The sequence below is a fragment of the Apis florea genome, unplaced genomic scaffold, assembly GCF_048593485.1.
Source record: "Apis florea isolate Af1SG1 unplaced genomic scaffold, ASM4859348v1 contig_1914_pilon, whole genome shotgun sequence".
NCBI lineage: Eukaryota > Metazoa > Arthropoda > Insecta > Hymenoptera > Apidae > Apis > Apis florea.
Genome location: NW_028256504.1, coordinates 524,837 through 552,104, shown reverse-complemented (window position 1 = coordinate 552,104; position 27,268 = coordinate 524,837). Strand labels below are relative to the sequence as shown.

Here is a 27,268-nt window from a genome sequence, read left to right as displayed (position 1 = left end):
TAAATCTGATATTTGTGCAATCGGTATTTTAAAACGTAAAACACAAAATTCCCTAATATGAAAAGTCTATACTATTTCTTGTCTATATAATGACTATATAAGTTTGAATTTAAACCAAAGATAATAATAAATCTATTATCTATCTACTCTATGCCACTATTCACTATGATCATATAAAGATATATTTATTTCTCATGTAATAGTTGCCATGTTGTTCTAGGAAAAAATATAGGGAAGTTACATACATAATTTTGCCAAACATGAAAGGTAAACCAAGATTAAAATTTTGGACAGTGGTTAAAGTAATATTATAATTGTGTACTATTAATTAGTTCAAAAATATTGAATTCAATAATCATAATCGTTATATCTTCATATTTTTACTAAGTGATATAATCTTATGTTTTGTTTTCATTATGGTGTAATATGCTATATTCTATTAAACAATACGTATATTTATTTCACAAAAGCTAACCTACCTAATCGTTGAAGTTATGTTATACACAAAGTTGTGAAAAAAATAAAGAAATTCGATCCATATTACAATTTAAAATATTATATCTATTTACTACACGTTATGCTGTGTTTATTTCAATGGCGTTAGAGGAACAACAAGAAGAAAGTAGTGATACCAAAAATGAAAATTATTTACCGGAAAGAAAATCAAAGGGGGAAGGTTGAAGAATTTTACCTGTGACCCATTTGTATTAAAGGAACGTTTTATTATTCAATGTCAATATATATCTACTGCGAACGCGCAAGAGCGCAGGTACACGTATATCCTTTCTCGCATGCCCCTTCCTTGCGAAAGGACAAAGCGGTTTCGGTTCCCGTTACGGCAGACTTCGGTTGTGGCTCGTGAAAGAAAGGCGGAACATCAGAAAAATGTGTTCGAAGAGTACGCTAAAGGAGTATATGAAATAAAATCGTGTGATGAGTGGCTTGTGTATTCGTATCGTTCAAAGTGGACACTCCTAGATACTGGTGTGAACTCGCGTTCACCGCGCATGGTCTGTTGAGAAGAACCACCCTCCTTTTTCTAATTACTTTAATTACAAAGACGAGCCTATTCGACGTGTGTATTTCGTGTCCGGTGTTCCTTGAGAGATACAAGTGCAATAGAAATCATCATAGAATTCAACGAAAATGGCGACTTGAATTTTATCAACAATTACACTCGTAAATTGCTTTGTGTATGACCGATTGAATAAATTCTTTTTACAATCATTGAAACATAAATTCATCCACAATAAAGATACGTCCTGTTGATTCTGTTAATGATACAACGAACACGGTACTTTTTTAATGGAACTTTAATATTCCTAATTCATAAAAATATATTTAAATCGAAGACGATCGAAACAAAAAGAGGTAAAAAAAGTGATGAATTCAGTAATGTGTATTATCGTGCGAATAACGAATAGTTCGTGCGGAGGTCCGTTACCTTTGCTATTTCGTGCGACGTTAATGCGTTCTTATTCTCATCAAAAATTAAGAAAGCGTACACCAATAATTTAACGGAGATTTTAATTGAATGTTATTATTTGCCGCGACAATTATGCCATCCTGTTTGAAAGATTATAAAAAAAAAGTATTAAAGAGAAATCGTGCGCCAAGAAATATCAAGTGATGAACTAGAACGAAGAAGACGATAGATAGGAATTCTGGTTCGTTGCAAAAGAAGAAGGAATCGGAAGACGTGTTCGTGGAAGTGGAAAAGGAGCGCGAAGGTGCGACGAGGTAGAGAAAGAAGAACGAAAGAGAGAAGATATCTCGGAGATGAAAATCAGTGGATCGTGATTCTCTAGGGAGTCGAATAAGAGGTAGTAAGAGGAGGCCAGCCCGAATGGGAGTAGCAAAGACTAGATCGTGGTCGGTTCCTTTGGGTTGTCGAGGTCGTGGCAACGAGGACGAAGGAAAAGAGGACGGCCGTCTAACCGGGTCGTGGAAAAATCGAGTGTACAGTGATTCGGTGGAACGATGACAACGACAACTGGAAGATACGGTGCTATGGAAATGAGACATTCAAGAAGCGAGGATCTGCTCGGTGTGATTTCTGGCTCGCGATCTCCGAGTCCTAACGTGCCTCTGCCTAGTACCGCTTCCGAGGATGACCTTATCGCGGCCAGCGCCCTCCATGAGGCCACTGACACCACCATAAAACCAACGTGTCCCTTGTTGTCCTCGAGACCGGCCGGTTTTCCAGCGGATCGCATTGATCCTGAGGATTCTATCCGAGATATTGTCACCGAAAATGACCTCTACAGGTTCGTGTGAAATTTTTCTCTGTTGAAGTACTTAGCGTAGTATTGCATCATTTGATTTTATGTATATAACCTCTATTGACATAAGTTTATATTCATTCTATTTATGCGAATGAAATCATTGATTTTTATCATCCATTTTAATCAAATTCGTAAATAGCTATTGATATTTTATCTTTTCTTGAAGTAAAAATCTCTTAATCCGATTACTTTAATCAAAGGATCGAGCAAATTTTTTTGAAGTAAAAATAAATGATAATAAAAAAAATTAAAAACAAAGAAATTGATAACGATTAAAATAAAAGTGCATTATTTCTTGATAATTTATAACTTGTAATCGAATACTTTCAAAATCCATATTATGTATTACATATTTGTAATATTTTATATTATATTTTTTATTACTATCATATTTTAAAAAAGAGATTGAAAAACTAATTGAATCTTATATTTTGTGTGTGTTCTTTTTTAAAAGTGCTACAAATTTTATCATCAAAGATTCTTATCTCGCTAAATCCTAGATTGATTCGATTACATGTTGTACATGTATATACTATAAAATTATTTCTCTATCAAGAGATACGGATCAAGAAAGAGCTTACAAGATTAAAATATGTAATACGTATATCTACATGTTTCCATCTCTTTTTTGATTAATTTCATAGATATTATCATTAAGAATTTTTCTCTATATACATAACTCGTATAATTCGTTTTTCGAATTTATACATTATGTGTTTTTATGTTGAGATAGAAAAGAATAGAAAAAAAGAATCCGGTTTCCGGTTCGGCCGTCGCGCGTGTACAGCTCGATTTAAGTAACGAGTTGAATCATTGACGAACTATTCTAGTTGATTTGTAGTGCACGTGCGACGCGTATAGATACACAATCGCGTTTGAAAACGGAGAGCAAGTAGCGTTTCATTTTTTAATGAAGAAGGAGCGGCTTCCGTAAGGGCTTGAAGGCTCGTTCTCAATGAGAAGTCACTGCTAGTTTTGAAGGAAACGCCAGCAGGCGTCCACTTAAAACGATTTAATCGGTGCAATTAATCAGCTCTCCTCGGTTTCAACAACTTTGGTAATTTTGTCGGTAATTAGAAATAACCACGCGCTTCTATTATTATCGTTACTTATAAGACAAAGTGAAACAATTAATCTCGAACACGAACGTGGAATTCTTTTTTCTTTCTCCGTTAGTTTCTTTTCTTTCTTATCGGTCGAAAGAAATTTATTTCTTCGAAAGACGGCTGGAAACAGATATAGAATATATTTCATGTGTAATGCATGTTGAACGGTAAAAATACGAATCGCGAATGAGTTAAATATAACTTTCATTTTTGGCAACACGATGCTCCGGATGTTAAACTCCGATCATAGTCGTCGTTATTCAAATGCTTTATGCGAAAGCATTTACTACATTCTATTATCTACATTTTAGACAAATTAGAATGAAATTATTTTAGCAAACTCATGCATGATCAAGCAATCTATTACTATCAAATTTCGAAATCTGTCAATACCTAACCTAACTTTTTAATATTGGTTATTCAAACTATTCATAAATTAATTAAAATGATAGAGATATAGAAATAATTTTTCTTGTTCTGAATATTTAATTTTACCGTTGAATTTTCAAATTATTCTCAAATATTTTAAAACGAAGAAAAATAAAGATAAAGAAATATGTCAAATAATAATGCAATAATATTTTTGTCAATTACCAGTACAGATTAGATCGATAAGATTAATTTTAATCAATAAAATCGAAGTGTTGATTCATGATTAATATAAGATTGATAATTACTTTATCAAATAAAAATTAGTTCCATTGTTCCATACGATAATACATATTTTGTAAACAAAATCCTATCAACGTTTAAAATTTTTCATCGAGAATATTTATTTTTAACCAACAAACGAATCTCGACAAAAATTTTTCCAATAATCGGTTTCTGTCAGATACAGATAAAAGATTATGCGTTGAGCGGGAAATTTGAATGAAAGGTTATACGCGACCTGATTCCCCACTTATTATTTCGCGGTGATCGCGACGACAATGGTTTTCGTCCAGCCTAAATAGATATAATCCGGTGCAACGTTCGGTAGCCATCGAATCAGAATCGAAATCAACAATCAATGTGTTCCCCGATGCGTGACCATTGACTCGTGTCCGAGCGCCGCATCGAGCGCCGTCGGCTCTCCAGCGATTGTGCAGAAAAGAACAGAGCTAAAGATAGCAATATATTTGAGAGCAGCTTCTTTGCCTCGCCCCGGCAGCCAATTCTTCGCTTTTCATCCATTATTATCTACCGTTCATCTCGATCGATTTTTAAAATACGATCGAGTTTCATATGGATTCTGCGTGAGTCGATCAATAAGTAAGGTTAAGTTGTAGGTTAGGTAGTAGTATTATTCTTTGAAAAGAATACTTTTATCAGAAACAAGAGAACAGAAATTTATATTCAGATTACTTCTCACTTAATACTTGCAATTATTTATCATGAGGAGGAATTAATCTATGCACTGCATCTAATTTAGTATTTTAATGTTGCATCCTTTGGTTAGCCATCCATATTAAAATAATTCTCAGTCATATCTTTCTTCGTTCCAGAAAACGCACGATGATGTGTTTCGATGATGGCATATATTTCCAACTTGAATTCGCATTTCTTATACGACATATTCTATTGATAATATATTGTAATATAGGATTGATTGATATAATAGGTTAATATTTATTATACATTATTATACATTAATTTGCATCCATGGAGTTATTTAGTAACAATTATGTATTTTTTAGAACAGAAATTAGCAATCAATTATATATTTTTTCCTGTATTTTTTTTTAATTATATAGCAAAATTTAGACTATATTATAATTGGCTAGAATCTATTGATTGATCACATATACAGAATTTATTCCTCTTTCGAACGAAGAACTTTCTATTTCTAGTATTCAGAAGAAATTTTTCACTCAAATTATTATTCTGTATATATATATATATTACAGCTGAGTGAATCCTGTATAAGTTAATCTAATAATCTATCTAACTTATATTGAAATATGTCAGGAATACTAGACGTATTATAAAATTGCGACAAAATATTGAACGTCATCTGATCCGTGAACCTAACCTTGATGCTTGAAACGAAAGAAGTGTCGTATGGTCTTTATTTAGATTTCTGAAATATTTGATGACGTTTGTTTCATATATACAAGTTTTCGAGGTGTCTGTTAGCTTCTAGCTCACTGAAAAAAAAATTAATGAAATTTTTTGCATCTTCTTTTTTTTTTATTTCTTCAAGGGAAAAATATATGTAATTTGTTAATACGATTATTTTACATTTTATTCTTACAGAAATATATGGATATATGTAATTACTCAAATTGTTGTAAGAGAAACACGTATATCATGAAAATGTATGATTCCATATTTAGACGAACGAGACTAACTATGAGGTCTTGGCGTGTAACGATCGGAAAATAATTCCGTTTCGCTATTATATTTCTCTCGTTGAATCGAGCAATATTATAGCACCGACTATTCGAGTTATCCGGTCTAAGATACGGGATATTATTTGTATAATAACATGCAGAATGAATCGGTATTTGAATGAAAAATATGGCAAGGACTGATTCTACGTACGAAAAAATAAAGATAGAATAAAATTTTTTCATTTGAGCTTTTGTTTTGTAAATCAAATTCGATCAAATTTTCAGATACAAATACAAATTAACTATTTTCTGATTAAACATGAATAAATTGTCGATAGAAAGTAATTTTACATGTGAAAATGAGAAAAAAAATATAAAATAAATTTAGAAATTAATTTTCGAAATAATTGGATTTGAAAATTTACCGATATTGTAAAGTACAATGTGCCAGGTAATACTGGGAAAAACCAAAAATCCGTTATAATAGCAGGCCATAATATCCCTCTTTTCTTTGTCCATTTACAAATGAAGCTTCGAAAATTCAAAGAAAAGGAAAATCAAGGACATAATATAAAGAGAATATCTTCATTTTTACAAACTCGATTTCTTGATTATTTAATCTCAATTTTTTTCAAAAGAATAGATTTAAGATAAAATTTTATTCTCAATTCAATAGTTTAGTCAATAATCTAATCGGGAATTAATCAGTCTTATTTGAAAAATTATTTGAAAAATTTTCAAAATCGATTTACTCAAAAATAAAATCTCGAATAAATTTTGTTTTCAATTTATTTTTTTATATAGAATCAATTTTTATCGAATTTTAAATCAATTTTATAGAAAATCTTGTATAGATTTATTAATTAATTAAATAAATATATGTTTTAAATAGACAATTGGAATAGTTTTTACAATATTGATTTGATAAATTTCAATTTTGCAATCGATATCAATTCTATGCTATTATCAATGTAATTCAATAATTTAGATTAGATTTTATTCTCTTTGTTCTTGTTAATTTTATAAGAAGAAGATAACTTAGAAATCATATGTTTCAGACTTATTTATTTTTCAAAATGTTCCATCTGAAAATGTTAAACTTATCACTTGTTATTAAAAATGTCATAATAAAAAATTGAAAAAAAAAAAAAAGAAAAATAAATCTCACTCTGTACATGGAATTCCAAGCAATATTTTATTATATAACAAAACTTGTCGAAAAATTGTTTTCTAACATCATTTATATTCATTTTTACATACATATCTTAAATAATTATATATGTAAAAATTGCATTATTTGATTTTTTTAGATTCTTAATGAATTTCGTTTTTCGTTAGAAACACGTATTTAACGTGTAAAAAAAATGTCTTCCAAATAACAACCGAAAACAAATGGGAACGGAAACGTGTCTTCACTTTCCTTTGCGCGTATATCGTGTTCGATCTCTCGGAGAAAAAAGTGTACATAGATCGAGACAGGAAAAGAAACTAACGCACCCTTTTGCGGTTACCGCGCCATCTTTGGACGCGTCGATATTCAACATCGTTAGCCCTTTCACTGGAATACTCGAGTTAGAAAGCCGTCTGAAAACCGTCATTCGTACGAATGGTACGAATCGTTGCTTACAATAAATGCCAGCCTAATTCGTATACCAATTTCTCTGATGAACGATTCGATTTATGAGCGAGCTGTAATGTGAATATTTATCGATTCAACTTCCGTGCTACTTTATCTACAGGGACATTAAACGTAGTGAACGTAGTCCGTGAACAATACGCATAATTTCCAATTTCGGTAGACCTTGACAAAACAATGTGCCGATAATACCGCATGAATATATATTCCAAGGTTTTCTCGTATCTCGTATTCTTACTTATGGACTGTGTGTTAATAAGTTATCGTACGGTTTTTTAATTAAATTCACTGTTTTACTGTTTTAAATTAAATTACGAATAAGTTAAATTTTACGATTGTATAATAATAATAAAATATAATTGAAGTATAGAAATTATGAAGATTGTGAATATTTTAAATTGAAGTATGGAATAGCATTGAAATGACATCCTGAGATGTTCATATAGTTAATTCATTGAAGAATAACATATGATAAATAAATTTCTTTTTATTCATTATGTTTTCCTTTCTAATTTGGCAGAATATAAAGAGAAGAATTTCTCTTTGAAGAATTTTATGTGATTTTTATATCTTTAGTTATGCTAGAATATGTAAACATGTACTCTACAAATTATTCTGTAGCTTCTATCATTACATATAGAGGTAAAAATTTGATATCTAAAATAATACAAGATATCTCTGTTCGTTTAATTAACACACAATTCTATATGACATTATTTATAAATATCTTAAAATCTTAAAATGAACTATATTGATTTTTATTCATTGTATTGAATCTATCTAAAATGATTAAATTTGGCTTTCTTCAAATGCTCAGTTTTAAATAGTACATTTTTTTGAACAAAATGATTTATTTTATCGTTACATGATCACAGATAAAGCATAAATAGTTACTTTCTTTAAAAATCATTTCTAGTAATAATCAACTAGTATGAAAATATTATTTTATGATTTTAATTATTATAAGAAACGATGTAAATTTTAAATAAATAAGAAATAAGAAATAATTTGTCATTTTACAGTTCTCCTGAAATGAATAGTATTTAGAAATTTGAATAATAAAAGAGAAGGAAGTCTAAATGAAATTTATATTAAAATACAAAATACATATTTTGTAATTGCAATACTAATTTACACCATAATTGAAAGTTATTCATCTTTACTACTAGAAACACCTCTTTTAACATTTCTTTGAACTTCGATGCACAAAAAATATAATTCAATAAATATAATTAAATATCCATGAAGAAATGCTAACATTTATTTATTTTTGATTTCTTTTTTTAATGAAAAAAACAATTTATTTGTGAGACTTTTGATTGAAAATTTAAAATAATATCAAATGACTATATGAATATTTGAATTATTTAATGATTTTAATATTTTTTCTTTATCTATTAATATTAAAATTATTAATTATAATATATACATTACATATTAAATATATATATCATACACTGACTAAAAATGACTAAAGTTAAAATAACATTATGCAATATCTGAACAATATTAACATTGTCAAAAGTGTTTATGTATTTTTGATAATTACAAAATCTGAAATTAATCAATTTAATTCTTGATAATTCTAATGTTAAATAAATAAATATAATTTAAATTATATTTTATTTCATCTTATATTTTAATTACAAATATCTCAAAGATATCTTGATAAAAATTGGCTTCTAAATCAATATTCTTTCTTTTTTTTAATCTAATGTCCAGTTTTTATTCAACTTTAACAAAAGCAAAATTTCTTAACTTATCTACCCCACTTAATTCCTTTATATGTTATAGAACGTATCATCATTATTATATTCTTAACCAAGTATAGATTATTGACAATTAGATCGTCTCCTTAAATATTAATATTACATATTGCGCGAACAATGTTGCGCGAGTATTCGATTGATTGCACACAGATGATTCAGAATCAGCTTTCGAATCGGTACGAGAAGCAAACGCAAGGATCGAAACGAGTAGGAGAGCAGAAACTCGGTGAATCGTGTCGCGTTCTTGTCCTTCGAAGCCCGTCTAGAATTACATCGAGATAAGTTTCGCACGACAGAGGAGATTCTGTCCAAAAGCGTGACGGGCGTGTTGACTTTTGAAGAACAGAGACTGTTTTAACCGATGAGCAAACCCGGAAGACGATCGAAGATTGCTGTTGGATCCCAAAGTAGGCGCACAACGCGTCTATCGTGGAATCGTGAAAGCGAAAGTCTCAGGAGAGAATGCGGTGTAACGGTGACGCGAGTGTCAGTGAGTGAACCCAGTCGAAGAGAAAAAGAGCCGGAGAGAGGAAGTTTTGGCGCAAAGCAACGGATTTGTAGGGGATCAAGGAAGAAGAAGAGAGAAAGAGAAATCGAAGTCGAAGTGTCTCGAAAGAATTCGTAGCAGTCGACGGGCCTGGTCGGGACGCATCATGGCCGAAAGGTCGTTTTTTCCACCTTCTCGGTGTTACGTTGTCGCGATAATATTGTTCGTTAACTTAGTCTCGCGTGGGACTCGAGCAAACTTCCGGTTTCCAAACGGCGGGTCTCTAACGAGAGATCGCGTTGATGAGGAATCCGGCTCAAATCGATAGGAAAATGGGATTGTTGCGCGTCTAGTGATAAAAATGCGAGATAAGGGACGTAATTGTTGTCTCAGGAATTGCGTCTGTGAATCGTCTTCCCTCGATTTGAATCTTTCCTCGTGATGACTGTAATAATATTGGGATTGCTCGATCGCGTGAAAAATCTATTTAGATATTGTCGAGAAATTCGTCGAGAAATAAATGAAAATGATATTACGAAAAGATGTCACGCGATCGTATTATTATGAGTTTCTTATTTTTTTTTTTTCTCAGGATTTCTTCGTCTTTTATATACTTTCAATAATGCTATTGTTTATGGAATTGGTACACAATGTTACTCTCTATTTTCAGATTTGTCTTGTTCAAGCGCCACTATGATAAGTACGTGGCTCTGGCGGCTAAATACGAGGAGGCTAAAGGTATCGCTTATTACTTGGAAGAACGTTACCATGAAGTGAAGGTATGTACGGAGTGTTAAATGTGTTTCTGGGATATATTTGGACTATCGAGAGAGGACAAAATAAACGCAAATGTCGGTATACGAAATTGAGATTTGTTTATTAAGTTATAAATAATTTACGTACTATGACACTCTCTTTCGACAAACTTCAATTATTTATAAGTTAATAAGTAACTTTTATTTATTTTGGTATTTTCAATTTTCCAAAAATGTCCTATGAATATATTAACATTTTTTTATATCTATGCAATATGTGTTAAAAATAATATAAACTCGACTCGATTTACATTTAATTCTAAACGAACGTATTCACTTGAATAATAAATGAATTAATTTATCGATGTTAATATCATAATGATTAGCATCGTTTTCATTAAAAATTTGTTTCTTCGTTACTTTGTTTCTAGAAAATTATAACAATTTGAGCAATCGAGATTGATACCAATTACGAATATATATATTAATAGTAATCTAATTTTATAAATTCTATATATATATATTTAAAATTCAACGCGCACAATTGTTGACAAAAAAGAACAAAAATTAATTAAGTTTTTATCAAATATATATTCTCGATGGAGTAATGAAAAATAATCGATTCAATTTATTTTCAAATTAAACTTTACACTTTAAACATATACAATCATTGAGTTTGATCAAACGTGACGAAGAAAATCTGTGGATCGTTTTCCTTATCGCGTAAAGAAAGCGTGTAGCGTAATTTACGTCAGTGTTTCGTAAACTCGAATCGAGATTACCGGAATGTAGAAAAGTCAGCATGTATCTGTAATTTCATGATTCCAGATCTCGATGGAAAAAAAAAAAAAATAAATAAATAAAAAATCTTTCCACAGTTATTATATAATTATAATTAATATAAAATTGCAAATGAATTTGGAAAGTCTCCCAAATACAAATAACGCGTAGTAATTTTTATAAGAGCCGCGTAACAACGCAATTAAAATCGTCGAGATGGATAGCAAAGATCCCCAAGTCCTTCCGCGATCTTGTTAGCCCGTCTTGATGGTATCTGGGACCCTGGGTTAGCTAGTGCCGCGAGTGAAATCAACTTGCTCTCGCCTGTTGCAATATTATCCGTAAAAATGCGCGAGAGAAAACGGACTCTTTCTACGGGTTATTCATTATCTAAAAGAAATGTATCGATAAGATGCCACTCCCATTGTAAACCGGAGGAGAAACTTTTCGAACAAGAGAGGATTTCTATTTCTCTTGAGAAGAGACACACTTTTGTTAAATTTGAGAAATTTTTTTTTTTTTTATTGATTCATTTACGTGCCACGATGAATATTTCGACGAAAATTTTCATTAAAAAATGTAAATATTAATATTTGTATATTTATTTGCACAATATATTGTATATATTCACCTGGAATATTAATTGAAATTGATTTTAAATAATATACCTAGTATTTTTCGTGAAATTCGGAAATTCGACATACATACATATAACTAATAGAACTTATTTTTATTATGTCGTATTTTTTTGAGTTTTTATCTAGTAGAAAAGAAAAAAATCACAGTTTACATATGTAAAAAAAGCAAAAAGTTTTTATATAGCATAATTTAAATAATATTCCATTCTTCTTCGAATCGACTGTGCGAGCTATAATCATGTCAACGTGATAGCGCACAAAAATTTACTTATTCTATTCGTATACTTAGCTTTGATATTCAAAAATTTAAAATTAAAAATCTGCGGGAACAAAATTTAATTATCAATAATTAAAGAAAATAAAGTCAAAAATACTATTGGCAATTTTTTATGTAATATACATTATATAATTTATCGTTCCATTGCGATAAAGAAAAATTAATTTAATTTATCAAATAGTTTTTTTAAGTTAATAAATTTCTGACAAAGTTATATTGTACATTGTATATATAACTTTTTAAAATTCATCCTTTGAATGAATATCTGTTATCCCCGTGTAGGTTGTTGGAATTTTTATTAATTTAAAACGCAGACTTTTTTTATTCTCATATCACGTTCAAATATCGCTGAGAAAGAAGTTCTTGTGCACGATAGTCATGAGTTAAAAACCGTATACAGTACAGCTCGACGCGTTTCATTCTTTACACGTTTCACAATTCTGTTGGAATAACCGATTCCATTCAAACATCGTAAACCTTGACAGACAAAATTTTTCACGTCGAGTGGTCTGTCTGACGTTTCTTTAGTGTATTCCTCACGAGGAAATTTGACATCGGCGGTAGTTCCACCGTTGAAACATTATACTTTCTCGTGGTAAACAATTGAGAAGAAAGAAGGGCAAAGATAGGACATTCCATTTTCGTAAGACGTTTTCTCTCGTTTCTTATACTCTGGATTTGTTTCTCGATATATTGGCATCCAATTAACCGTTTTATACATATAATGGCGAGATTCTTAACTAGTACGACAAGATTTAATTTGACTCTCAAGATTTGACCTAGTTCGAAAGAAACAAGCGGAATGTAGGCTTCGTCCAACTAAATATGTATATAACTGCAATTACATCGATCCTAAAAAAAAGTTGGCAAGAAGGAACAATGATCTTAACCACTTGAATACAATGCTCGAAGCGAATATTCAAATGAAAATGATGTCGAAGATTAACCTAATCCAACTTAACTCTAAGATTTAGATAAGATATCTGAAAAGATATAAGAATATGTACGTTTCTTAAAATTTACTGGCTATAAAATTTTAAACCTTAAATTTACAGTAATACTCTTAAATATCGCGTCGAGAATCCATAAAGCAGGTAATAATTTTCAGAAATACTGCATTCGACTACGCTTATTGAAATTTAAGTTCTTCGATAAGAAAAAATAAATATATATATATGGTAGATCGAAAATTGTAGAATTACAAAAATTTAAATTTTTATAATTTCCATTTTTATTCTTCTAAAAATATCAATAAATTGATAAGATTTTATTTCTAATAAAAATAAGTTCAAACACAATAAATCAGATAACTTTCTAGAGTTTATTTATTATTAAGATATTTAAAATTTGATTATTAAAAAAAAAAAAATAGATATCCATTACATTCTTATCGTATTTAGATAATTTTTATCGAGGAAACTTTCATTGGCATTATTTTTAAAATAAATTTAATCTTATGAAATTATAGAAATTTAAATTTATGCCTTGTACAAACTTGACCGTTATAGTTCTACTTATATTTATTTATATATTTTGTTAAGTATACTCACCATTTTTATGAATAAATTTACACTGAATTATAATATATTGATTGCTGGAATAATAATAAATTACTGCCATTTAAACAAACTTTTGCTAACGAAAGAATGAATAATTGCTTGTAATTTTTTTGAATAGTAATTTTTATTACATCATCAAAAAATTAAAAATAAATTAATTATAAGAATTAAAAATAATGTGAAATAAGAATACGAGAAAGAATAAGAAAAAAGGAAATTTATAAAGTTTTCGAGAAAAGAGGTCTAGGAAAAAACGTAGGTGGTTAATTATATAGCGGAGGTGTAAGCTGCAAGAAGGCCAGATAGTTGGATTTCGCTCGTGGGCGTTGGTTTCCCCTTGGCCTTCCAATGGACGCGCGGCCACTTGTACGTCTGCTTATCCCACTGTTCGCCGCGAAGAATTTACCGTGGTCATCGTACGGACAAACAAAACCGCAGAAACAAAATCTAGTGGCTTCAAGAGAATGGTAAAAAGTCCAGAGGGGAGAAGAAATGTTTTTACATTTCGTTACTCTGCTTTTCCTTCTGCGGTTTCGCATCTCGTCTTTCAACAGTCCCCTCGAGCTGATCACCGACACTCTCTTTTTCCCTCTTGACTTTCTTTCTTCTCGCTCGCTTTTTCTCGTCTCTTTCCTCGTTCCCACCCACTAGTTTTGTTGAAGGACAGAAAGAGCGCTTTTGAAACAACTTGTTCCAAATTATTCTAGATTACTAGTGATGGAATCAAGTGTAAATTTAAATATCAAAAAATTTTGTAAAAACCAAGAAATATTAATACTTTTTACGTTAGATTCTGCATCCTTCAAGTTTTTCGGTTTTGTTATGTTTTTCTTACCTCAATGGATGTGACAGATTCCTAACCTATAAATCGACCAACTATCATTTTTAAATAGTTACAAAGGGAAAAAATTAAAATAAAATTGTAGGAATTTTGTTTATTGTATAAAAATAAATATTGAATAAGAATTCAATAATATATCTTTAATTTTTAATAATTATAAGAAATTCTAGATTTATTCTAACATCGAAATATATTTATACGACAAGTGAATTATATTCTATGAATATAATATTTGAACTCTATGAAAAATTATTTCTATCTTGGATTTCGACTCAGACTTGTAATATACATATTGAACTTGATTCCGTCATTACTCGTAATATAACGTTCATTAACCTCGTACCATCGACAGTCTAGCTTGCCCATCTAACCTGACCTACAATCTGGCATCTAGTGCGGCACTAGATTGCGATCAAGTCGCAGCGACATCACGAATCACATTCTTCCCTGTTCGATTAGCGATTTTTTTCGATTGAATAAGAAAATTGTAATATTTCTTGACAAATTATATAATTTGCAGATAGATAATCGATGTTTTTTGATTGACAACACTTGTGCAATTGATAATATAAAGATATATTTGAGAATACAATATATCGATGAAATTCGTGACAAGTCTTTATCATGTTTATTCTATAAATAAAATTCTTTTCCTTAATATTTTATATATAGAGATTGTTACGTCATAAGATGTTGCTTAAATGATTCATGCAAATTAATATTTATATAAGTTCTTAACCAACATTAATCAAAATTATAAAAATAACATTTTAGCTACGATTTGATGATTTTTAATAAAAGATTATTATGATTACTATTACTTACACAATTCTGATTAGTAGCTTTATAATTTTAATATTTTTTTTTTTTTTAAAATCAAAAGTATTTTTCATTTCAATTTCAAAGAAATCTGAAAAATAAAAGCATTATATTAGAGTAAATGTATATCATTGAAATTGTGAAAAATTTTGATTCGATAATATAATTACATTGATGGTATTTGCATGCAACTGTCTGTAAATGCAACGGAAGCATCCAAAAGCAATGGCCATGAAATCAAATGCAGTGTTGGAAATATTCTGTTCCATTCTCTTTTTTAATTAGGTCTGTCTTCGTTAACGTTTCCCTACAGATATACATTTCACATTTTAGATCGATAACCATTATCGTTGAAGCCGTTCGTTGATAATTCCTTCCAAAATTGTCCATTTTATTTTAACGTTTATAAACATAAAACGAGAAAAAAAAAAACAAGAAAGAAAAAAATGAAATTCAGTTTTTAATGAATTTGTCAAAAATGAATTTATCAATCAAATTATTATTTTTTTCTATCTATAGACTCTTAATTTTCAATAATAATTCCGGACTCTATATTTATTCAATTAACAAATTATTATTATTATTATTATCTAATAAATATAGATCCAATCGAATCGTATTTATCCGGTGAAAGTTAATAAAATTATATATATAAGTATATAATTATATAATTGTATAAGTGAATTATAATAAAACTAATATTACTAATAATATTGATTGAATACGGATTTTAGGCAGAGAGAGATAAATTGGAAGAAACCAGGCGATCGTTGGAGAAACGATTGGAGGGTTGCGAGGCAGAGCTCCGAGGTAAAGAGGATGAACTATTTCTACAACTGGAACGTAGTCTTCGTCTGGAAGAAGAAGTGGAGAGAGCTAAGACAGAACGAGACAATTGCATAGCTGCCAGGGATCGGTTGGAGAAACAACGCGAGGTTACATTGCGACGTCTACAAATGCAACTAGCACAAAATGAGATCACGAGACAGACTCTTGAACGGGCTCGGCAGGATGTTGTCAGACAGGCCACTGTTATTCGTGCCGAACGAGATGCTCTTGAAAGAGAGGTGATAATAATTTGAAAAAATTATAAACAAATATGTATTGCTCTCCTTAATTAAAATGTATTAACTTAACGTTTCAAAGAACAATTGGTAAATTTTTAAGCTATAACAAAAAAAAAATAAATAAATAAAATAAAAAGCCTTTTAACTTTATTTAAAAAGTAAAAGACAAACTTTAAATGTAGAAATGTATCTTAAAAAATGAAAAAATAATAGATAGATAGAATAGTTAATTAAAGAGAGCAAAGTATCCGTTTCAATTAAATGTAATCAATAATATTATTTATATATTATATTTATAGAATGAAGTTTTAAAAGAAAAGTTGCGCATAGAACAAGGAGAATTGGGAGAGGAAATACGTAGACGGGACGAAGGTGTTGCAGCATTGACTCGAGAAACTATGACATTGAGACATGCAGCGAGACATCTTCGTGCAGCAACAATACATGCCACATCTTGCCGCCGTCGACGACGGTGCTCTGTCTGTTTGTATGCGAGACGCACTTTTGCTGAGGTCGATGATTATCGCGACGAGTAAGTAAATTATAGTTAGAGAAATATATTAATAATTCCTAACTATGTTTACATACTATAGAAGCCTGATGAAAACCTCATTAATTAAAATGTCATTAATAAGTTTAAATGAAATCCATAAAAAAAGGATATATATATGTATATATATGTGTTACATGCAATAAGTTTTATATTATAATTATTTTACATACAAATTTTGATATTTTAATGATAATATAATTTAATTACTTTTTACTTATACATATTACATTATAGATAAAATAAAAATATTAAAGTATTCTAATTAAGAAATGGTAAGCATATATTTAATATGCAAATTCGTGCTTTTAAATTTCAAAATTTTTTATTTTGAAACTGTACTTTTACAATAGTGATAAAGAACGAAGAATTTTTTGTTTTGTTATAATTTAAAAATAAATAGAATATATGACATATGTTTATATAAATTTTATTATTAATTTTATATATTAAATCCTAATGAATATCATATGCTGCAGAATACGTAGTCTATATATAGGAGAATAATATAGTTAGAAATTAAAAAATGATTTATTATTTGCAAAAATTTCAGTGGAAATCTTTTCAAGTGCCTTCAAGCGCCGCTACAGGATCTACGTACCTGGTTGCGACCCAGCACGTCTGCGACAACGACATCACGTGGACAGAGGACCATTTCAGTGTTAGCAGATCAAGAAATAGGTTTTATTGACGATTCCAGTGTTGATAGCAGTGCCGGTGGAAGTAATGGCAGCAACAGCAGTACAACTAGTAGTAATAGTGCATCCGATGACGAAGCATATCCGAGTACTCCTGTTGCTGAAATATCACTTTCATCGGCTAATTCAAGCGTTCCAGCTACGGCTAGAGCCTTTTCATCCGATTCAGGGTTAGTTTAGATAGTTTATATCTGTATAGAGTTTGTATTTTTTAATAATTCAAAATGTAAAATGTTATTTTTTAATTATTAGTTGATTTGCATATATTTATATAAAATTTATATTTGTATCTGTTTATTTATATCTGTATATTGATCATTACTACTCAATATATATTGAAATTTAACTAGGATGTTTTAACAATTTCAGTTAAAACAAACATTATTAAAATAAAAAACGTTCATAAATTTGATAATCACATAAAAATTACAATTATTGGGAGATGATATATTTAGTCAATAAAATTAATTGATAGAATATTGGTGGTATAATAAATTTGTATGTTTTCCAGGTTTTCTTCAGAAATCGGAGATCGAAGATCACGATGTTATGAAAATGGCGGCAGTAGCACTAGCAGTAGCAGCGGAAAAAGCAGAAAAATTAGTGAATCGCTTAGTTGCAGTGAACCGGATGAGCAAAGTACAACAGGACTTACTCGGTCGAGATGGACCTCCTCGTTTCGTAAATTACTTGGACGGAAACCGAAGACCAAGTCCACATCCGACCGCTCCTCATGAAGAGACTAAGACTGAAAAAAAGCACAGTCATTGTATTCGAAACAAATAGTGCAAAATCATAAAATTTAGTGCTCCCGCCCTTTTTCGGTTGCGTCGTTGATTTATCGATATTGTTCGCTTGATCGGTAAAACATTCCAAACGAATCCGTTTAGAATTAAAAAAAAACAATTCGATACTGCCCGAATATTGATAATAATCCTGGTTTTCTTCGTATTAATAATATCGAATTAAAGGCGCGTTAACAATCACAGATATCGAATTGTATCAATATAGAAATTTATCCTCGCAATTGATCACTACACGATCATTTTACTAGTAGTTTACTTTTTCATATCTAATATGAAATATTTTGGCTAATGTCTCGATTGTTAATACTCGCGACATTGTGTAGGAATTGAAATAAAAATAAATTTTTAATGATTAATCGATTTATTGTTAATTAAAAAGAAGACTGTGTTAATGATTAAATTGGACAAAAAAAATTTATAAATATCTTATTTGTAATTGGATAGTGAATGATGTTATTATTTATGGTGTATTTTATTGTCCTTATATTGTTATTGTTACAAATTATTATTCTACTAGCCAAAGAAATATAAATATATATAGAATATCCTGCCAATTTTTCCTGCCAAATTATGATAACATGTTATATAAGCAAAAATAAGAAAAAAATGTTAATATATACATGTTATACAAATATTTAATTATAAAAATTGTAATAAAAATATAAATTATAACGAATTTGTTCTTTCTTCTAAATAAAGTAAAAATAACTTATCGATATTTATCTAATTACATGAATTTAATTACATGAATTATATTTATATAAATATCATTTCCAATTTTTTAACTCAATCCTAATAGTAAACTTGTAAATAAATTGAATAAATATTAATAATTATTCTTATATTTTATAAAAGAAAGAACAAATCCATTATATTTTTGCTGTAACTTTTAAATAAAATTTATATTTATATAACTTTTTATTCATCTTATTTTTGTTCATAGAACATATATTATGGAGGAAAAAATCTGGGATACTCTGTATACACGAATATCAATTGTAATTTGATTTGATACATCATAAAAATACAAATTTGCTTTTTACTTTTAATGTCTAATGAAATGTTGAAAATATTTATAGCAAAACATCATTCATAAAATTAAATTCAAAATTTTTTTGTGTACAATAGTATATATATATATATATATATACATTAAAATCAAATAGATAATGTCAACTGATCTTCTTTTACAGGCTCATCATATACAACTTATACATAATAGAAAACTTTAATTCAAGTAGATTGGAATTTATAATATATAAGCGCATCTAGGAATATATTATCAATAATACATTATAAAATATGTGAAAACTTCATATCCAGGGTAAAAAAAAGTTTTCTTGAAAATTTTACTTAATTTAGTTATTAATTTAATTGTAATTATTAGTTCCTTTTCAAATTTTATTTATAAGAAGTTATCACAAATTTTGTATATATTTTTTATATTATATTTGTAAATTTTAATTAATAGATTTTTGTAAATTCACAAAATAATTATGAAAGCAATTATGAATTCAATATTGAGTTAATGCAAAAATTAATAAAAATTTATAATTTAAAACAAATCAAATAATAAATATCTATTTAAATTAAATGAATTCTCCACAAAGATAATGAAAATATTTAAAATTATACAGTTTATTACAATTTTTTATTATTTTTTATTTTTAATTTCCTAAAATTTTTGCACTAACTATTAATATTATTGATTTTAGTTGATTTGAATTACTATACCTCAAGTGCAAATATAATTATAATACAAAAAATAAGATTTGAAAACATTTTATAAAATTGAATCCATTACTTTCAAATAAGAATAGCAAAAATAAAGATTAATTGTTATCTTTTAGTGTATTTTAATTTTTAATTGATTTTTGTAAAATATTACCTCTATTCTTTTTTCAGGAATTTATACATATCTATGTCAAATTTTTATCTATTTTGTATATAAATATTCATAATGTATCACAAAGTATTATTTAGAGAAATATTTTAAATATTTGAAATTGTTTTCTTTGTATTACTAAATCATAATAATTATCATAATCATAATATGTCTCTTACTTTTTAAATAATTTTTTAATACAATATATATTTGAATTTTTACCAATAACAAATAAACTTACTTGTTAATAAAAATAATTACATATTAAAAATATAAAAAATAAAAATAGAAAAATTTTAAAAAATATTATTGCATATTTAATGAATTGTGCAACAAAAAAATATTTTATATTATGAATTTTTTACTATTTGATTTTTTTTTACTTTTTTTTAAATTTTTATGGAAATATAAATTCAAAGAATAAAATGTTGAGAAGTAAAAAATTTAAAGTAAAGTAAAATTTAACTTAAATATAGATTTAATTGGTTAATTTTAAAGATTATAATTTCATTAGTTAAAATATTTGCTGAAATAATTTTAATTGATTTTGAATATTGTAATTAAGAAAAAATATATATATATTTATAATAATAATCAAAAAATCAATATATATACTTTCTATGCACTTCCAAATACATTTTTTTCAACTTTTTCTGTAAAATTTATTATAAATTAAACTTCTTCCAAGAAAAGGAATCAAAATATATAATTTTATAAAGAAACAATTTTATAAAACTTTCCAAATAAAAAAAATAAGAATGAGAATTTAATGATGAAATTGTAATATTTTATTTTTATTTACATCAATAATTTATAAAATATTTAAAAAAAATATTTTGGAAAAATAGGATTTTGATGCAATATTTAGTTTTATATTTTGATATGGAATCAAAATTTTAAATAAATATTTTCATTTACATTTTAAATAATGTTTATATATATATATATATATATATATATATATATATATATATATTGTTATAAATTATATACATAGTATAATTTCTTTAATTATCTAATTAATGAATGTTATTTGTAACTAATGAATATATAAAAATAAATTTTTATATTTTTATTTTTTATATCGATTTTTAATTAAAATCTATTTGATTGCAATTGATTTATTTTTATAATTCATTATAAAATGGAAAAAACTTTTTCCAATTTTTTATAATTTAATTTTTATATCATGTTAATCAAAAGTAAAAAATATTGTTTTACTTATGATTCAGAAATTATCTTAGGTACTTACGATTAGATTGCGATTATATTTTTGCAATTATTACATACATAAAATGATTCATTCATGTTCCATTTTCTCAAAAATATAATTTTTATAAAAAAAAGAATATTTTGCAATTACCAATTTGCCTTTTTCATTTTTCTATTAGTTATTTACTACTCTATTCTACTTATATATTATTCTTCTAATAAAATATATATATTGCATCAAATTTATATTCTGAATACATATTTTGTATTAATAATACAAATAAAAATAAAATATTACAGGTTAAATATATTTAATTTATAATTATGATAACCTAATTTCTCTCAATTATCGTTTTATATAAATTGAAATAAAGATATAATTTAAATCGAAATTTAAATTATTTACTTATTATGACTGATAATATTATCTAGGAGATTTTATAAAAATATAGCAATATCAGTCATCATAGTTTTTATCTTTTAAATCAAATACATATACCACATGACGTTTTTCGCAGATTCTCCCACCTTAACTCTTCTTTCATATGTACACGAAGTATGAATTTAACGAATGTAAAAGCCGACATGAACCGAAGTTGTTAGTTAGTTTCACCAGTCTGACAGTAGATAACTTACGTATAGAGTGTCATAATTGCAACAGGTATGTATATATATATATATATATATATAATTAAAAGTAATTTGAATCAGTAAATATTTATCAATTAACGAATATCAAATATATTTCGCAAAAAATAAGTTTTTTAAACGAATATAGTTCTTTAAACATAAATGTTAAATTAATATAATTATTTGATTTACTTTTAATTTTACAGTATTAATAAATTTTAAATAAATAATTTACAGAGATTTGTTTTCAATGTACCAATTGAATAATAGATTTCTATTTTTAAATTTTGATCATTGAGTTGTTTTAAGACTGAGTTAGTATCTATTTTTGTTGAAATGCTTTGTCTTTTTTCTTTTATTAATATTATTATTTCAGTTTAGTTCAAGAAATGCGATTAATATCGATATATTCTACTAATATTAATTTTTATTTCAATAAATGCTTCATTTGCTTCGTATCAATCGATCGATAATGGAATGATAACGTGGAAACTTTTAATAATAATGATTCATTGCAAAATCAATGTATATATCTAACAAGAAAAAACAAGGAAAAAATATTCTTGAGTAATGGTGTAGCCTTCAATTGTTCTCTCAATTAGAGAATATCCACTAATTAATTCTATAATTTGAATTTATAGTCATTTCAAAATAAAAATAAGTAAAAAAAAAAAAAAAAAAAAAAAAACAACGAAAAAGATTTTCTTCATCATTGTGTGAAATTGTAATAATCCACATTGAACATGTTAACTAGTTAGTCTAAATTTCGCATATTTTTTATATTTATTTGTTTCTACTTTTAGTATATAAAATATTCATTTCTAATCTAATCATTTCTAATCTAATCATTTCTAATCAACTAATTTATCAGCTTGTTATCATATTTTTTATATAACAAATATATGTATAAATAATTTTTTGGAAATCATATATTTTATTTTAATTTTATCATTTAGAAATTTCTTTGATTACAGCAATTCTTAATTATTTTATTTTTCAATGTGATATTATGTAATGAAATGAAACATGTTATGTATTTGCATTCAAATCGGAAATCAACAGCAATTATTTACACAACGTTATAATAGAATGTGATTACGAAATTTTTTACGTTTGTCATAGATATCTCCAATTTAAATTCATATTATAAAACGAAACAAAAAAACGAAATAATTTAAAGAAAAATATATTTATCAAATTAAAAAATTTAAAAATTTTGAAAAATTTGAATAATTTTAACAATAATATGAATCCTTTTTATATTTCAGATATTATCAGATATATTTTTTTTTCTATCAGCATCAATATAATTAGATAAATATGTGATATAATATAATATAATAATTTAATATAATAAATGATATCGGAAAATATCTGATTTCATATCAGCATTGTCATATCTAATTCAATTACTTATTCTCTACTTCCATTTTATCTGACTACAGAAAAAATGTTGAATATTAAAGCAATCATTCTGCTAGTAAATCACTTCCATTTGATTCGAAATTAATTTTTTAAATAATAAAATTATGGAAATTGATTTATATGTTTTAGATAAAAAAATTTAAATATAATAATGGAAAAAGGGGTACCATCACCACCACCACCACCTGGTTTTATTCCACCCATGTCACCACCACCATATGGTGAACCTCCACCACAACCACAACCACAATCACGTGCGTAAATATATATATATCTTAATATATATATATATATATATAATATATATATATATATATATATTAAGATATATATATATAAGAACAATTTTAAATATTGAATAATAATATATGAGAGCAATTTTCAATATTGAATAGCAATAGTAGGTTATCGGGAAACCAAAAAAGTACGAAGACGTATAAAATGATTTAACGATAAAGATTCGAAAGCGTTTAACCACACTTATTTATGTAATCATATGCATCACTTAATTACTGCTGCAGATAAAAAATTCCTAAAATGAAATCTATAATAATCAAAATCAAGCACATGATATTTATGAATGTATATATGTATGCTTCTTTGCCACGTGGCATTGTAGTGATGATGAATTAAGATTATTTTGTAATTTAAAAAAACAACTAAAAGTTTTAAGATAATATTTTTCAAATGGATTTCAATAATTTACAATGTTAAGAGCAGAAATTCCAAATTATGTGTACATATATCGTCATCATTGGAAGAAGAATTTAAAATTAGAATGAATAAAACTTATGAAAGTGCAAAGTCAACAAAAATTCTTTACATATAATATTTGACCATATTATATAAATCTTAAAATATTTGCTAAATATTTAATATTATTTTTAATATTTTTAATAATATATATATATATATTAATAATACAATACATTTATTTATAAATATTGAAATTAAATGTATTTAATTATATAATAATAAATTTTGTTAAAATCCTTATTTTCAATAAATAATTTATTGATAAAATAAATAAATATATGATATTAATAATATTAGATATTTATTTAAATTTATTAACTTTTATTAAATAAGTTTTTCTAATTATTAATATTTTGATTTACAAAAATTTATATTTTTATGAGATAAGTTTTGCCATTATTAATAATTACTATATTAAATATTACTATGTAAAATATGAATTAGAAATCTAACTAAATAATAATAATGATAACCTAATTAAATAATAATTTTGCAGATATCATTGTCATAGGAAATACACAATTTGGTTCAGAATCACAATCTTTAACATGTCCGTATTGTCACGCACACATTAGTACAAGAGTTGAAACTGAATCAAACATGAAAACTCATTTGTTTGCATTACTTCTTTGCGCTTTTGGGTAATTATAATAAAACATAATTCTATTTAAATTTATTAATTATTTTATAAAAAAGAAAAATTGAATCATATTTGTAATTGTTTTTAGACTTTGGTGTTGTGTTCCTTGTCCTTACTGTATTGATAGTTGTTTATCTAAAAAACATTACTGCCCAGCTTGTAATGCATATTTAGGAGAAGCAAGCAACTAAAAATAAATTTAAGATATAAATGTGAAAAAGTATATAATATAAGTATAAAATATATTATATACTGCTGAAAATAAAATAATATTAATAATTTTTTCTTATGTAATATATATACATATAATAAAATTATACATATATATGTGTGTTTGTATGTGTATGCATGTATATGTATGTATGTATAAGTATGAATTATATATATTATTATGATTTTTTATTATATATATAAAAGTATTATGCATTTATTCTATATCATTAATAATAATAATAAATAATAAATTAAAAAATATACATGAAAAATTCTGAATTCTAATATAAAAATGTGATTAAGAAATATTACTATTTTTTAAATTTTTTACATGTATAAATATTGTAAATAATTAAATTAATTTAATTTTAATAATTTAAAATTTGAAATTGATGATTAGTTTGTTATTTTATATAATTGATAATTTCATATCAATTATAAATTATAAATTCAAATATTATATATTATATTATATTATATTATATATTAAATGTGACTGCTAAATAAGAATAAATATATTTTTGAAAATAAAATTTTAATAAAACATATGAATTTTAAAATGATATACTATATAATTATCTTTAACAAAAATATCTATATATTAATATAATAATTTTATTATTAAATTAAACACATTTATATAAGAATTTGTTTTATTACTATTTGAGTAAAGTTATATACAGCAAATTCTGAATGTTATCCGATTGGCAGTATGCATGGTCAGATTGAATTATGTAAAAGAATATTAAAATGAATATTTTTACTGAGGACTATATTTTATTCATATATCCATTTTTCTGCCCAAGATGTCCAATCAATAACTTCTTTTTCTTCTCCAAACCATAGTTTGATCTCTTTATTAGCAGATTCAACTGAATCAGATCCATGAATAATATTACGTCCAACTTGAATACAAAAATCACCACGAATTGTTCCTGGTGCAGAATCCTTTGGATTTGTTTCTCCTAACATGAAACGACCAGTTTTTACTGCATTTAAACCTTCCCATACCTAAAAAATAATTATAAAATTAATAAATAAGACATATTTTTTATAATATATATTTATACTATATAATTACCATTGGTACAACTGGTCCTGAACTCATATATTTAATTAATCCAGGGAAAAATGGTCTAGATGCCAAATCTGAATAATGTTTCTTTAATAAGTCTTCAGTTGGCTGTAAAGAAAAAATAAAACCTTATTGTTATTTAAATTAAATTATATGTTTAATTCCATTTTTATACCATAAAATAAATAATGCAATATAATTTAGGTTATGCCAATATAACTTTATATAATTCAATTTTAATTACATATAAAAATAAGTTATTATTAATTTTAATAATAATAAAAAATCTTTTATATGTCTTAATGATATATAAAATTAAAATTAACATTTGAACTTATCTTCACAAAAAACACTTTAATGTCATAAAACATAGTAATGAAGGTCACAAATTATCTTCATGATAAAATATGATAGGTGAAAGTGTTTATGAATAAGCCAATATAAAAACATTTTTACATAGTTATAAAAAATCAAAGTATATGTATTTTTTCTGAAATGAATACTATTAGTATTAAACTTACCCATAACATTTTCATTGCTACAAGCTTAAAACCTTTTTCTTCAAAACGCTGAATTATTTTTCCAACAAGTCCACGTTGGACACCATCAGGCTTAATCATAATAAACGTACGTTCCTTGTTTTCTCCCATTATTAACTTAGAAAATAAATGAAGTAAAACTAATGTGGAGCACAAAACCATACACACCGGCAACGGCACCGACAGAGTGAGGTTGAAAGAACGGATTAGGTCTTTACTTATTCGAATTCTTCGAATGTGGTGGGGAAATCACCAGTCGTCACTACTGCAAAGCCATTCTCTACTCTTACCGCATGGCGCTCGAGTATAATTTATTCAGGAGTAATCATATTTTAGCTCAATATTTATTTTTCTAATTTTCAATTCTTCTATTTTTTTAATTTTTTACAACATACTATTTCTTATATATTTTTATATGATAAATATATATATATTTTTATGAATTATGAAATAAAATATCTATGAAATATTGTTTAAAAATGATATGATTATTATGATATACATATAA

General features: G+C 26.5%; 3 protein-coding genes and 1 long non-coding RNA gene across 5 annotated transcripts; 2 read left to right on the top strand and 2 right to left on the bottom strand.

Moving 5' to 3' along the window:
• The first annotated feature begins 939 nt into the window (after positions 1 to 939).
• LOC100867966 (uncharacterized) lies at positions 940 to 19,299 on the top strand. 2 transcript variants are annotated; one of them, XM_003693718.4, is made up of 6 exons: positions 940 to 2,267; positions 10,266 to 10,374; positions 15,999 to 16,331; positions 16,631 to 16,863; positions 17,435 to 17,749; positions 18,091 to 19,299. In XM_003693718.4, exons 1-6 carry the CDS (start codon positions 1,981 to 1,983, stop codon positions 18,314 to 18,316), a joined length of 1,503 nt encoding a protein of 500 aa, XP_003693766.1. In that variant the 5' UTR covers positions 940 to 1,980; the 3' UTR covers positions 18,317 to 19,299. The 2 variants fall into 2 exon arrangements, with proteins under 2 accessions (XP_003693766.1, XP_012342082.1); XM_012486628.3 differs by lacking the exon at positions 940 to 2,267 and adding an exon at positions 9,326 to 9,772.
• LOC147658576 (uncharacterized) lies at positions 17,846 to 22,142 on the bottom strand. The gene is made up of 3 exons (XR_015294327.1): positions 21,982 to 22,142; positions 18,235 to 18,327; positions 17,846 to 18,095 (listed from the first exon to the last, which is right to left on the bottom strand). It is a non-coding gene; the product is annotated as an uncharacterized LOC147658576 (long non-coding RNA).
• On the top strand, positions 22,018 to 25,914 carry LOC100864476 (lipopolysaccharide-induced tumor necrosis factor-alpha factor homolog). The gene is made up of 4 exons (XM_086914835.1): positions 22,018 to 22,143; positions 23,667 to 23,791; positions 24,790 to 24,934; positions 25,022 to 25,914. The coding sequence occupies exons 2-4, from the start codon at positions 23,689 to 23,691 to the stop codon at positions 25,122 to 25,124; spliced, it is 351 nt and encodes a 116-aa protein (XP_086770961.1). The 5' UTR covers positions 22,018 to 22,143; positions 23,667 to 23,688; the 3' UTR covers positions 25,125 to 25,914.
• awd (nucleoside diphosphate kinase) lies at positions 25,782 to 26,908 on the bottom strand. Its single transcript, XM_003693720.3, has 3 exons — positions 26,743 to 26,908; positions 26,228 to 26,329; positions 25,782 to 26,157 (listed from the first exon to the last, which is right to left on the bottom strand). The coding sequence occupies exons 1-3, from the start codon at positions 26,869 to 26,871 to the stop codon at positions 25,924 to 25,926; spliced, it is 465 nt and encodes a 154-aa protein (XP_003693768.2). The 5' UTR covers positions 26,872 to 26,908; the 3' UTR covers positions 25,782 to 25,923.
• Positions 26,909 to 27,268: the final 360 nt, after the last annotated feature.

Bases quoted from the DNA above. Each gene is read 5' to 3' on its own strand.
- LOC100867966 (XM_003693718.4), top strand. From the start codon at position 1,981: ATGACAACGACAACTGGAAGATACGGTGCTATGGAAATGAGACATTCA. The intron at 2,268-10,265 runs GTTCGTGTGAAA...CTCTATTTTCAG, and splicing joins ACCGAAAATGACCTCTACAG to ATTTGTCTTGTTCAAGCGCC. The intron at 17,750-18,090 runs GTTAGTTTAGAT...TATGTTTTCCAG, and splicing joins GCCTTTTCATCCGATTCAGG to GTTTTCTTCAGAAATCGGAG.
- LOC100864476 (XM_086914835.1), top strand. From the start codon at position 23,689: ATGGAAAAAGGGGTACCATCACCACCACCACCACCTGGTTTTATTCCA. The intron at 23,792-24,789 runs GTGCGTAAATAT...ATAATTTTGCAG, and splicing joins ACAACCACAACCACAATCAC to ATATCATTGTCATAGGAAAT. The intron at 24,935-25,021 runs GTAATTATAATA...AATTGTTTTTAG, and splicing joins TTACTTCTTTGCGCTTTTGG to ACTTTGGTGTTGTGTTCCTT.
- awd (XM_003693720.3), bottom strand. From the start codon at position 26,871: ATGGGAGAAAACAAGGAACGTACGTTTATTATGATTAAGCCTGATGGT. The intron at 26,330-26,742 runs GTAAGTTTAATA...TTTTCTTTACAG, and splicing joins TAGCAATGAAAATGTTATGG to CCAACTGAAGACTTATTAAA. The intron at 26,158-26,227 runs GTAATTATATAG...ATTATTTTTTAG, and splicing joins CAGGACCAGTTGTACCAATG to GTATGGGAAGGTTTAAATGC.